The sequence below is a fragment of the Pelodiscus sinensis genome, chromosome 3 (assembly GCF_052426305.1).
Source record: "Pelodiscus sinensis isolate ZL-2025 chromosome 3, ASM5242630v1, whole genome shotgun sequence".
Classification (NCBI taxonomy): Eukaryota; Metazoa; Chordata; order Testudines; family Trionychidae; genus Pelodiscus; species Pelodiscus sinensis.
In genome coordinates, this window is record NC_143054.1 from 45,584,342 (window position 1) to 45,597,879 (window position 13,538).

General features: G+C 38.2%; 1 protein-coding gene across 1 annotated transcript in view; it reads right to left on the minus strand.

Annotated features, from left to right (window-relative positions):
• The window catches only part of COL21A1 (collagen type XXI alpha 1 chain), a 188,020-nt gene that overhangs the window by 102,708 nt on the left and 71,774 nt on the right, over positions 1-13,538 (minus strand). The window contains exons 7-9 of the mRNA XM_075923637.2: positions 10,423-10,500; positions 4,924-4,932; positions 2,674-2,757 (exon numbers count right to left, since the gene is read on the minus strand). Of these exons, the coding sequence (XP_075779752.2) occupies positions 2,674-2,757; positions 4,924-4,932; positions 10,423-10,500 (171 nt within the window). The remainder of the gene's footprint in view (positions 1-2,673; positions 2,758-4,923; positions 4,933-10,422; positions 10,501-13,538) is intronic.

The window sequence follows — 13,538 nt, forward strand, 5'->3', positions numbered from 1 at the left end:
TAACATCAGTTGGTAAAACAGTGCGTGTGTACATGTATAAGCACATGGTAACTGCTTTGCCATTGTATTCTCAATAAATGTGATGTATTGCCTTTTCCCCCATAAAGATCCTGTGTGCTTCTTAAAGGCATAACATTCACATACTGTCAGCAAAATTATTGGCTAAATCCCTGATGATATAGGAGAAGGACAATCACAGATGGAATCTTGAAGCCAAATCTGAATTAGAAATATGAGAAGTCATTTAGCAACATGTAATTTGAGCAGTTTTAATATTTAATTTAGTGACAAAAAATATAGAATCCTAGAATAATGTCATTTATACAAAGTTACAGCACATAAGCACTCCTTTGAAAAATATTTCCAAACTGAGTTTCTGAAGTTAATCAACTAAATTTGCTTTTAGGGGCCTAAATAAAAGTGATCTAATACTAAGAGGCACTGAGTTAAGGATAACAGATTCCACTGGGAATTCCTGATCCTCAGCTCCTTCAAAAATTAGGCCACTTTTATTTAGCTGAATGTGGATTTAAAAGACTAACTGAAGACACAAATGGATTTAGGAACAGACATATTAAAAGTTTAGAGGTTTGTAAAAAGTGTCTTAAAATCATAAATTTCCAATCATTGGATACTACTGCATATTCGGATTACTAGAAAAAACAGTATTAAAATAAATGTTAAGGTTGTAAAGTTCAGCACTCAGAAGTTGGTACATCCTACAATTAAAGGTGTGTGTGCGCGCACGCACTAATCTTGTCCAGCATGACATGGGAAATTTGTGACACAGACAGGAAAAAAATCTCACTCTACTGAGTCCTAATGCAGAGCCTTCAATACAAGAAAATTTCCTCTCTTCTTGCAGTCCTCTGCCTTACTCACAGTCCATGCAGTGCAATGAATGAAGCAGGAGTCCTGCTAGAACAAAGAATATATGGTCATGCAATTCAAGCTTTCATATGAACTAGGGGGGCCCAATTAAGATTGCATGGGCCACCTTAAATCTGTCAATTTCTAACTGTTGTGTGTATTACTGTTCTTGATAGTACTTTCCTAGGTTTTGTTTAAAAATGCAAACTAAAAAAACAGAAATTGTATCATGTGAAACTACAATAACCCTTGATATGGGTCATCAGCTGAAATGCATATACATTTGAAGAAATGGAGTAACTGGTAGCTGTTATCCTCAGTGTGGACCAGCTACTAGTAACTGAGGCAACACACACTTTGCCAGAGTCTTATACGACCATTTGCTAGAAAGCAAAATAATTCTTGGATTCTATTCCTGGCCTTTAAGAAGATGGCTGTTAGCAGGCAGGACTGCCATGCACATTCACTCTAAAACATAAGTTCTCAAACTGTGGCCTGTGAGTTCCATTCAGGTGGTCCACAGATAGTTCCCTCTAAGGTTCCAACACCGGAAGATTTTCTGACTGAAAATGAACTGGTTCTTGCCAAAAAAATAAAGAATGACACTGAAGAACATCTTGTAGCTCTTAAGCAACAGTTTGAACATTACTTTCCAGTAGAAACTGACCCAAACAACTAGATATGTAAACTTTTTGGAATTGAAATCAATGAGATGTTCTCATTTGTTCCATAAGGCACAAGGACACTTCTTGGAGGCTTTTTGCAATGAAACATTATGGTCAGAATTTTAAAAATGTTCCTTACTTGAGTTTTGGATTCAAAGAATGGGAGAGTACCCAGAATTTGAAGACACAGCAGCATGTTTCTGATACCATTTGCTACTATGTACCTGGGCGAGCCAGGATTTTTATCACTTACTGCTCTAAGGTCCAAATACAGAAGCAGTATGAATACTGAACCTGACCTAACACTAAAGCTGACAAACATTACACACACCCGACTTCCCTGAACTATGCTCACAAAAACAAGAACGTCCATTGCATTAGAAAGGTAAGACTATAGTATTAAAATATGAGTTGTGTGTTTTTATTTGTAGAAGAGAAAGCATTAATCATTTTTATATTGTGCTTTACAACAGTTAGCTAATAGTGCAAACAACATTTGGAAAGATCATTAAGTAGGCCACCAAGACCCTCAGCAATTTTCAAGTCGTCTATGAAAAGAAAAGTTTGAGAACCACAGTTCTAAAAGATTGACTATCAACTAAAATTTGAATCTGTCATATTACAATCTGACCTCAGATCTCTAACCCTCACCACAGCCCCTTAATGCCACTCCACCACTCAACAGATGTCATAAAAGTCAACTAAACCCAAAGCAGCCCCCAGTAGATTTTTTTTAAATAATTTTAAATAAAGAAAAATTGAAAAAAATTTCCATGATCAGATTTTTCCATATCAAACGACGTTAGGATTGCATTACTAGACAATGATCGTAAGGGGTGTGAAAATATTTACTGCACAATAGCTATGAAATGTGTATGTAAATGAATATCTAATATTCATAAAAAATTAAAAGGACATTTAGATTATCTGAATTACTATACCAGTAGTTGATTAATTCCATCTGTCACAGTCTGATCTTGCAAGATGGCAACTCCCAGCAACTCCCATTGCCTTCAGCAGGAGCAAAACTGGGCTCAGAATGGCTTCTTTCTTACACAGTGACCTTAAACATTGAAGGTAAAAACAACACCAAAGGGAACATTTTAAAAATAAGAAAGTTAAAGAAAACTCTACTTACTTTTGGGCCTGGGGGCCCTTGTTTTCCTGGCGGACATATACAAGGAGAAGGTGTGGCACCTACATCACTAGGGCCATTCATACACTACCAAAAATAAAAAGGATAATCAAAATACATGGAAATCAATATATTATAAATAAGTGCATTAACATGGCCAACTAGAGGACTGACTTCATTATTATTTCTTAAACAGCATTGCCCTGGTTATCTAACATATATGAATAGTGAATACAAATGGCCCTGACCAAGACTGAACAAAACATCCATACAAGATGCCATTGATTTTTAACCAACTTTTTACAGAATGTATCCATCACCACTTATGAGAATCAGTAAAGATTAGTAAAAAAAAAAAAATGAATCCATCAACAAAGAATTTTACCTATTCCTACCATGGATTTCATTTCTGATACATCAAAGTACTTTATGTGGAACATCTAATAAGTGTTCAGATACTTGATGCTGAAGATCAGCCAAGTTTAAGTTATGAAATACTGATGGCTTAGCTCCAGACAGCTCTGTTGATATTTTTCCTTTTTCCATTTATAGACAAGATTGTTTTAGGTCTACTCTCTCATAAAATGTAAGAACCATCTCATAGTGATCTTTAGACTATTTTCAGCAATCAACATACAAAATATGTATCACATTGACTAGAATTTCTGATATGAAGTACGGTGATTGCATTAGCGCACACGTGTAATCATACATCCATGAATAAGGATTGCAGAAATTACCCTCTGACCATAAAACATGTTTTTACCTGAGTCTCCCCTGACATCTACTGATAAAAATCAAAAGTCACCCCAATGAAGAAAGCTGATTTACAACACTAAAAATTGGTTTCAGATTAACAAAAAATTATCTTGTTATTCCTTACATGAAAAACGAATTAATTACAAGATATACACAAAATATCTGGCTTTCCATGGAGCAAATGCTCAAACAATGCTACATATAACCTGAAGATTTAGCTTGTCCCATACACAGAGGTAGCAAGACATGATATAACTGATGTGGTTTAGTTAGGCCACAACTTTATCAACGTAACTAATTTGGGAACTATTTGGCAAAAATATACAATGCAGATCATGATTCCTTCCTTTGCTATTTCAACCTGCAGGAGCACTGCCATCAGCCCCTACCCCTCTACAGCTTAATTCTGGACACTGCTGGGACCTCACCACCCTCCCTCTGCATGAAAGCTAAGAAACTGGGGAGAAGCTGTTTCCCACCTCAGTGTTGCAGACATTAGAAGTCCCATTCCCTACATTATTTAAGGGATTCCTTCCTCTGATCCACTTCCAACCCATTTACAAGAGAAGCGAACCCACTATGAGTTAAGTATCTGCACAAGATGCCTGCCTCCTATTGTGTTACAACAATTTGAACCTGTACTATCTCCAGCAGATCCCTTAGCTGCTTGGGCATGAGAAGGGGCTCAATCTGGATGTCAGAGCATGCAGGAGTGATTGGGCCTCCTAAGCATCACTAACCAAGCTCCCTCTCCTGTTGGTCAGCCTCTTCCCAGCCCTTGAGGGAGGAGACAAAGGAAGCCAATATTCTAGCTATCTCCCCATCTTGAGGTTATGGGGTTTGCATTCTGAATCATGAAAGAGTAGGTTTTATATTCAGTTGAGCACTTATTTACATATTCCCAATAATATACGGTACCTCAAACTATATGCTGTTGTTTATTACGGACTTCTAAAAGAAGTTTCCTAGTAGAATATTCTTCAACTGGAATGACTGGCTCTCATAGACTACATCTAGAATATGTCCAAGGAATGCGACCGCTTTCCAAAAAAAATGTTGGAAAAACGGATGCATTTTGTCGGCATCCATGTAAATCTCATTTAACGAGAAAGAAGGGATATTCTGAAAGAGGGTTTTTTCAAACATTTGGTTCTGTGTATTCAGGCCAAATATTGGAAAAGCCTCTTTCGGAAGAAAAGCGGTAAAAGATACACAAATTGATACGAAATCTCCAAAAAATCAAGCCACTTATTCCAGTGCCCACATGTAGATATAGAATTAAATATTTTACTTTAGACACTTACATGTAAAATGTTTTGCCCATTTAATAATACAGTTTTGATTAACTAAATCCCACTGGATTTAATTTTTTTGCAAACTACTTTTCACCTCTCAAAGCCAACTGCACATTACCAGTTGATAGCATAATACTGAATTTATAAAAAAAAGTAAATACTACCTTGAATTGAGTTTGAGTGGTTTGATTGAGCTTACCTCTCCATTCTGAAATTAAAAGAAACAGTTTAAGAATATAGCAATATTTATAAAGCTAAATATAATTTTTATAGTCAGTTCCAAGGAAATCCTTGCCCTCTTCATGTTCTAACTCAAGATCTGGGTAAATCCTGTGTGGCCATGCAAGGTGTGTAGGGCTACGTATAGAGGCAGGCTTCTTTCGGAAGAAGCTTTTCCGGAAGAGATCTTCTGAAAAACTTTTCAAAAGAGCGTGTCCACACTGCCCAAGTGCATCAAAAAAGCCATCTGCTTTTTTGAAAGATAGTGTCCACACTGAATGGACGCTATCTCACATTTAAAATGTGATTACTATGGACAGAGTGGCCACCAGAGCACCTGTGCTTTTTCCTCTTTCCTCTTCTTCCAAAAGAACTCCCTCTTCCCAGTCCACACATGCCTTTTTCCGAAAGAGGTCTTTCAGAAAAAGGCTTCTTCCTCACAGAAAGAGGATTACAAATGCCCAAAAAACCCTTCTGTTCTTCCGATTTTCTTTCGAAAGGACACGATTTCAGTGTGTGCGTAATTCAAGTTTTTTCAGAAAAATGGCCATTTTTCAAAAAAACTTTGTAGTGTAGACATACCCTAGGGGACTGGTTTTTTATTTCCCCCCCTCCCCCCCCGTGCTTGTGCTGGATACAGCCAGACACTAGCCCACAGGTTGTATAATTGCAGTGAGGATGATATCTGTAATAGCAAGGAATGACACATCTTGAAATCTTCAAGCACATCAGAAATTAAGGCATAGTCTCCTTTAGTGAATTACCAACATTCTTTAGTAGGATCCTCATGCAAATGCCGAGCAACCACAACCTTGATTAGCTAAAAACCTTTTGACATACCACTGCACCTTCAGATTTTCACAGACACATATACATTTCATTTATGAAAAAGACAAGTGAAACAGAACAGGCAAAAAGTGATCTTTTCTGGATTTGTTCATGCAGACCATGGTTTGCATTTGTTTATTTTCTTAGCAATTTGTAAATATTAATCCTGCAGTCCAGTTGACAAAGTTTATATAGTAAAAGCTCCATTAGCTGGCATGCTACGGGAATGTGGTGGGTCAATATTAATTGAATATTCTGGTTAATTGAGAGCTATACTTTACCAATGGAATTACCAATTTTCAGATAATTGGAATACAATAATATGAATAAAGTATAAAATAGTACACAGGTACTCACTAATCCAGTACTGCACTGCAGAGAGGTTGGTTTCTTGAAGCACTTAGTTTACCAGAAAAACTTAAAAAACAACAATAGTCTAGCAGCACCTTGCAGATTAACAAAATATGTAAATGGTATCATGAACTTTCGTAGGTAAAACCCACATCTTCAGATATTTTTTAAGTTTTTCCAGTAACTTGGCTACCCCTCTGAAGCTTTTAGTTTACCAGTAAAGTTTTCTATACAGTAAGTTATCTTACGGTACTGTTTGAACCTCTGAAAACCAGTGCTCTCCAGTCTAGCAACATTCGTGGTCTGGAAGGACCATGAATGCTCCTGGACCAGACAGCCCAGTAGCTTAAATGGTAAGAGGGCCAGCATATGGCTGAGGGCAGTGGGACCAGAGCCCCACAAAAATGCTGAGGTGAACCCCAACAGCTCACAGCACAATGGGGCCAGAGGAAGAAGAAGCTTAACCACCCATGACAGTGCAGAGCCGGAGAAATCTGGCCACCCGTGGCAGCATGAAACCAGTAAACTATGGCAGCGCAGAGCCAAGGGCTGGAGAATCCCAGCCACCCATGGCAGCAGGGGGCCGGGGCCAATGAAACCCAGCAGCATACAGCAGCATGAAGCTGGGGAAACATGGCTCCCTGCAACAGCACAGAGCCAGGGAACAGTGGCAGCATGAGGCTGGAGAACCCCAGACACCCATGACATCCCGGGGCTAGGGGGCCAGCGGCAGCAGGGCGGACAGCCTGGTAGGGGGAGGGGAGAAGGTTGGGTATAGGAGAGGGCCAGAGGCAGAGGGCTGGCTGGCTCAGGGCCAGTGGCCATGGAAATCTCCTTTGGTCCAGAGAAGTCTCTCATTCGGGACTGATTAGGGCCCAACATTGCCAAACCAGGGAGGTCCAGCCTGTACTAAAAACACCAAGGGTAACACCTGGCATACACCCAGATCACTAAAAATACATTTAACACTAAAAGTATGGTGACCATAATTTAAACTTTCTTTGATGATTCAGAAGACTCTTCAGGATCTTGCAGTGCCTCAGAGGCATCATTATCAACATCAATTATCATTGTACATGTAAAAGGTATAGAAGATTGAGCTCCATCTGTACATGATATAACCTGGAAGCTGCTTCTTTGAATAAATCCCTGATTTCAGCTTGCTTACTTGTCTTCTACCTCTTTTACATAAAAGAAGAGTTCAGAATATGCAATTAACATAGTAGGAAGTATACCAGTTCCAGTTACTAGACTGAATAGCTGTATTGGGAGATATCTGAAATGCCAATTAATTGAGCTTTCTGGTTAACTGAGTGCCTTTTAGCAGAGCTTTATTGTAGAAAGAATTATATCCAGAAAGTGTAAGTGTATTGTAGGCTCTGAAGCTTAGCTCCCATTTAAGAACCTGCACAAGAAATAGATGCAAAAAAGTGCTTAGCACCAAGCAACTCCCATTGCAACACATATGGCCAGCTTTGTCAAACAGGTCAATACCCAAATATGCCGAGCTATTTTGAAAATCTAGCTCCTTATTCCTCTAAGCAGGAGTTAAGTTGTTTCAAAAACCTGATCATGAGTATCACAATGGCAGCTGCTACAAAATGCACAGCTCTAAACCACCAAGTAAAGACAGGGCTACTTTTAGGTCTCTCTTCAGCCTAATGATCAGGACTCCAGCTTTGTCTCATCAAAAACAGATTGGATGAAATCCAGGCCTTATTAAAGTCAACTGAAGTTTTGCCACTAACTTCAATGGGGATACTTTTGACAGGAAATTCTCATGTAAAAAACTAGAAACATAGTCCTGATGAATGGATAACAAATTTAAGAGATTAGGGGATTTACTGATAAATGTGTTAGGATTGAAAGTTTTATCCTTTTTATATTTATATTTTAGGTTTAATAATGTAGCAGTGTAAGGTAACATATTATTATATTTAAATTAAGCCCTTTAGTAAAATATATATATATATATATATATATATATATATATATATATATATATATATATATATATATATATATATATATAAAGGTTTAGTAACAATGATCTGGAGAAAGGGGTAAGCAGTGAGGTAGTACAGTTTACAGATGATACAAAACTGTTTAGGATAGTCAAGACAGAAGCAGACTGTGAGGGACTCCAAGAAGATCTCACCAAACTGAGTGATTGGGCAACAAAATGGCAAATGAAATTTAATGTAGATAAGTGTAAAGTAATGCACATCGGGAAAAATAACCCCAACTATACGTACAGTATGATGGGGGCTAATTTGGCTACGACAAATCAGGAAAGATCTTGGAGTTATCGTGGACAGTTCTCTGAAAACTTCCACACAGTGTGCAGCGGTGGTCAAAAAGGCAAATAGGATGCTAGGAATTATTAGGAAAGGGATAGAAAATAAGACCCAGAATATCTTACTGCCCCGGTATAAAACTATGGTACACCCACATCTTGAATACTGTGTACAGATGTGGTCTCCTCACCTCAAAAAAGATATTTTGGCCTTGGAAAGGGTTCAGAAAAGGGCAACTAAAATGATTAGGGGTTTGGAACGGGTCCCATATGAGGAGAGGTTAAAGCGACTGGGACTTTTCAGTTTAGAGAAGAGGAGACTGAGGGGGGATATGATAGAGGTCTATAAAATCATGAGTGGTGTGGAGAGGGCTGATAAAGAAAAGTTATTTATTAGTTCCCTAAATAGAAGAACTAGAGGACACCAAATGAAATTAATGGGGAGCAGGTTTAAAACTAATAAAAGAAAGTTCTTCTTCACACAGCGTGTAGTCAACCTGTGGAACTCCTCGTCAGAGGAGGCTGTGAAGACTAGGACTATAATAGAGTTTAAAGAAAAGCTAGATAATTTCATGGAGGATTGGTCCATGAAAGGCTATTAGCCAGGGGATAAAATGGTGTCCTTGGCCTCTGTTTGTCAGAGGCTGGAGAGGGATGGCAGGGGACAAATCGCTTGATCATGGTCTTCAGTCCACCCTCTCTGGGGCACCTGGTGCTGGCCACTGTCGGTAGACAGGCTACTAGCTAGATGGACCTTTGGTCTGACCAAGTACGGCCGTTCTTATGTAGTAAGTAAAGAGACAGGATCTCATATTGTGTCTATGTTAATGAGACTAGAGGAATGTTGAAGGCTAAGGCTTTAATTGTTTGATATACAATGCCTCTTTGCTTTGCCCAATGCAGATATCGATGTTATGCTCTTCCTTGAGAAGACCTTGTAAAAGATTGTTTGTGTGTGAAAGAGGCATGTATGTGTTGAGATAAAGGTGCAAAAGTTATTGCTCAGAACCAGATGGCCAAAGAAGGAGGAGTGAGCGTGGGTGAAAACTAGACACCCCGAGTCAAAGAAAAACCATCTATAACCATCGGTGTGTACCCCTACTCACAAGATGATTGGATATTGGCAGATTGATGGCCTTAAAGCAGAGCTAGCACCCCTGAAAGATGACTGATTACAGGATGAGCTTTGGAAAATGTTTTGGGAACACTGACACCAAAGAGATAACACTCTGGTCACCGGCTGACACGACGAAATCCATAGACTTCAACAAAGAAAAGGATTATAAAAGCAGGGTGCTTTGCTATAGAACTTTGGGTTCATCTTGCCACTAACTCCAGGAGCATCGGATCGATCGACCGACAGAGCCCAGCTCCCTCTCTGTGATCAATCTGGCTGGCCACTAGATTGATCCAGACTCTAGACTGGTTACTATAACATCGTCTGTCGGGACTGTGTGTGTGGATGGTGCTTGTGTGTGAATGATTGAAAAGCATATGCAACTATTGTACTCTCAATAAATGTGGTGTACTGCCTTTTCCCCCTATAGAAGATCTTGTGTGCTTTGTTTAAGCATAACAAATGTACTAATAAAAATACTTTACACTTAAGGTAGATAGCTCTTCTCATCAATGTAAATCAAGGCACGTTCTACCTCAAAGCATTTGTCATAAAAGATTCAGAGTTCTCATTGTACTAATTTCATATTTATATCTTCCAATAAGTAATAATATTTTAAGCCCTTCTTAAGAATGTCTTTCTAGGAAAAACACAAAATTCTTGTAAATTACATATTTGCTCTAAAACTAGATTGAAAGATAACAGGCACATAGAGCTGTCACCTGTATGAACATTATAGTATGAGTGCCTCAGGAAGGAATTTGTTTGCAATAGTTAAATAAATGCCAAAATGCTTATTTTAAGTGTGCCTTATTAAGACAGCCCCTGTGTTCAGTTATTTGGATAAAATGTCAAACAATCCTTGAAAGTTCATCAATCATACTCACAAATCCTGGGATTTCACAAGCTGTTTCTCGGTTGTTTTGTTCTGGGTCACAGTAGATTCTTAGTTTCTGGACATCAAACTGTAATTCAAAGCCAAATACATTGTTCAGGAGAAGTTAAATGTTAATCATTTGAGACTGCATTTTAAATTCATTGATGTAATTTCCCTTAAATGGTCCTGGTTGACAATATAAACAAACAAAAACATCTTTAAACCCATTTGAAATCACATTTGTCACCTAAGGTTGTCAATTACAGACTGCAGTTAGTGATAGGATTTTAACTACACTACTCCTACTGACAGATGTACACAAACATTGACATTTCATGAATAAAAGCAACAAGACTTGAGCAAAATAATCTTGGTGGTTTTTTCCCAAAACAGTAGAAATTATCGTCCCCAGTCTTTGGATGAGGAATGCGCAGCACACTATATTAAACTATATGTGGTAAATCTTGCCTTTATTCTATATCTGTACAGTACCAATTTCCATAATATGTACATTATTGTGAAATCAGCCTTCCTTTCCATACTTTTGATTCAGAGATAGCAGGTTTATTTCAGTAGGGTTTTCAGAATACATTTTTAACAAAACTAACATGCACAATTTCATGGGAATTTCTAGTCTTTCATAATAGATTTTAATATAGCAATATTCCACCAAACTGACTATTACTGTACAACAAAATGTTTTATGATGTTGTGAAACAGAATGTTATTACAAATGGAAAACAAAAACCATTTAGATTATAAAGACCATCTTTCTGGAAGTGGAAAATCATTCCCTACTGTGTATTTTCTAATTCTTCTTCCAGTCTACTTTCAAATATTTCAGGCAGGAGGTCTTACACAATGCCTCATTCCTAAATGTTTTCTTAATTTCAGGGAAAGTTTCATGACAGTGAGATTTATTAACTAAGGAACAACTTAAGAAAGTGGTGGAAGCTCCAATTCTGTAGCTATATAAAATACTAGATTGCACACGGCTACCCAAGTGTAATGCTTGGAATAATGCTGATTTGGCAAGAAAAATGGATTGGATGACCTGTTATACCTCTTCTACCTTTATGTTTTACAAGAAATCTGAAACACAATTTAGTCTTTCTTGCAAAGATCCATTTTACAGCAAGAACAAAATTTCATTGGAAACACTGATTCAGATAGATGATGCAGTTGTCTAAAATATGTTTAAGAGAGATTATAAAGATACGTCTCAATCATGCTTTAAAGTAAATAAAATGCAGGATACCGAGACAGAGAATTGCTGAAGGTCTAACAAACAAGTCAATGTCTCCACACCAACCTGAATAGCATTAATGAGTGCTTGAGAGACCAGTTAACTCAGCTGGTGTTCCTGAAAGGAGAATTTGGGTGAATTGAAAGTGAAGCCCCACTGAACCAAACATGAAGCCACCTATGAAAGACCTAGACCAGCACTAATCCAAGTAACTGAGGCTATGTCTACACTATAAAGATAAATCGGAAAAAGAAATGCAATTTGCATATTGCATACTTTTTCCAATTTACTTCCAAAAGAGGCTTTTCTGAAATTTGGACTGTCTACAGGGGCCAAATTTTGGAACAAAACCCTCTTTTGGAACATCCCTTCTTCCACCTAAAATGAGGTTTACAGGGATGCCAAAAAACCACGTCCGCTTTTCCAACTCTTTTCAGAAAAGCGGACGCATTCCTTGGATGCGGCAAAGCTTTTCTGAGATAGTGGACGTATCCTAGAAAAACTCTGCAGTCTAGATATAGCCTGAGATTAGAAAGGAGCTGCAGGGCAATGAGGCTTCAGTAACTCCCTGGAATGAGGGAGATACTTAGGGACAAGGAGAAAGTACAAGAGGAGAGTACGGCCTCAATACTTGTCCTGGAATAAGGACTCCGGCAAGAGGCTAGGAGGGATGAAGTAGTCATGGGGAACAGAGTAAGCTCCAATAGCAGGACCAGAACCAGGAAAGAGAAGACAGGAAGGTTTCATTGGAAGAAGCCCAGGGAAATAGAAACAGTGTCTCTGGGCTGCAACCTGGTATAGCAAGTGGACCCAGGTTCCCCTGCATGCCAGTGTTATAGTAGGACAGAGCCCAAGGAGGGGTCAAACACATTCCAGTGATGCTATTCGGCTAAACGGCCTGCAGGACGTTCTAAGCCTTAAAGTGGTGGACTAAATGGGAATGAGGCCAGAAGGCCAAGTTAGCACAAGAGAAACTGTTATAGAATGAGCAACGAGCAGCAAGGGAGTACCCAAAGCAGTAAAAGCTACATTCCCAGAGGAGGCACACTAACTGTGAGTGGGAACTCTGAACATTCTGTAAATTGGCTCTACTTTAATCTCTGGCATATTTAAGCACCCTGATGATGAAAAATTTAATATATCTTTAAAGTCTTATTGTTTATATTTAAGAAGCTAAACAACTGAGAGAAAACAAAATAAAATATATACTTCAAAGAAACTAAAAAAATTAATATAACTCAATATTTCCCCGAGTTGCCTCTATTATTCTCACTAATTAAACATGTCTTGTATCATGCTGTTATAAATCAAGGAATAATACGAACTTAACAACTGGATTTAATTTAATGTAGTAAACTCCTGGAACACTTTATGCATTGTAGTTTTATTTCTAGCAATTATTTATGAAGCTGAAATTTTGCTTACTTTTTTGTGGTAGCACATAGCTTTTGAAAAAAGGCATTTTACATTCCTTAAAAACAGATCAAAAATACTTCCATGATTTTCCATATTTTTATTTTGGCAGAATAGAATAAAATATTAATAATTAGTAGCATGATGAAGGCAGCACAGCAGGGATAGAACTTCTTATATGTACTTTACGCTTCCTCTAAGACCAATGATGGAATAGTAGCTGCTTACAACTTTTATTCTCTACTCAATATTCACAAGTATACGTGCATTGTCTTGCAACATCATAAGAATATAAGAACACAGAACATAAGAATGGCCATACTGGCTCAGACTAGAGGTCCATCTAACCCAGTGCCCTGACTTCCGACAGTGGCCAATGCCAGATGCCCTAGAGGGAGTGAACAGGGAATCTTCAGGCAATCCCTCTCCTATCACCTACTCCCAGCCTCTGACAGATGCTAGGGATA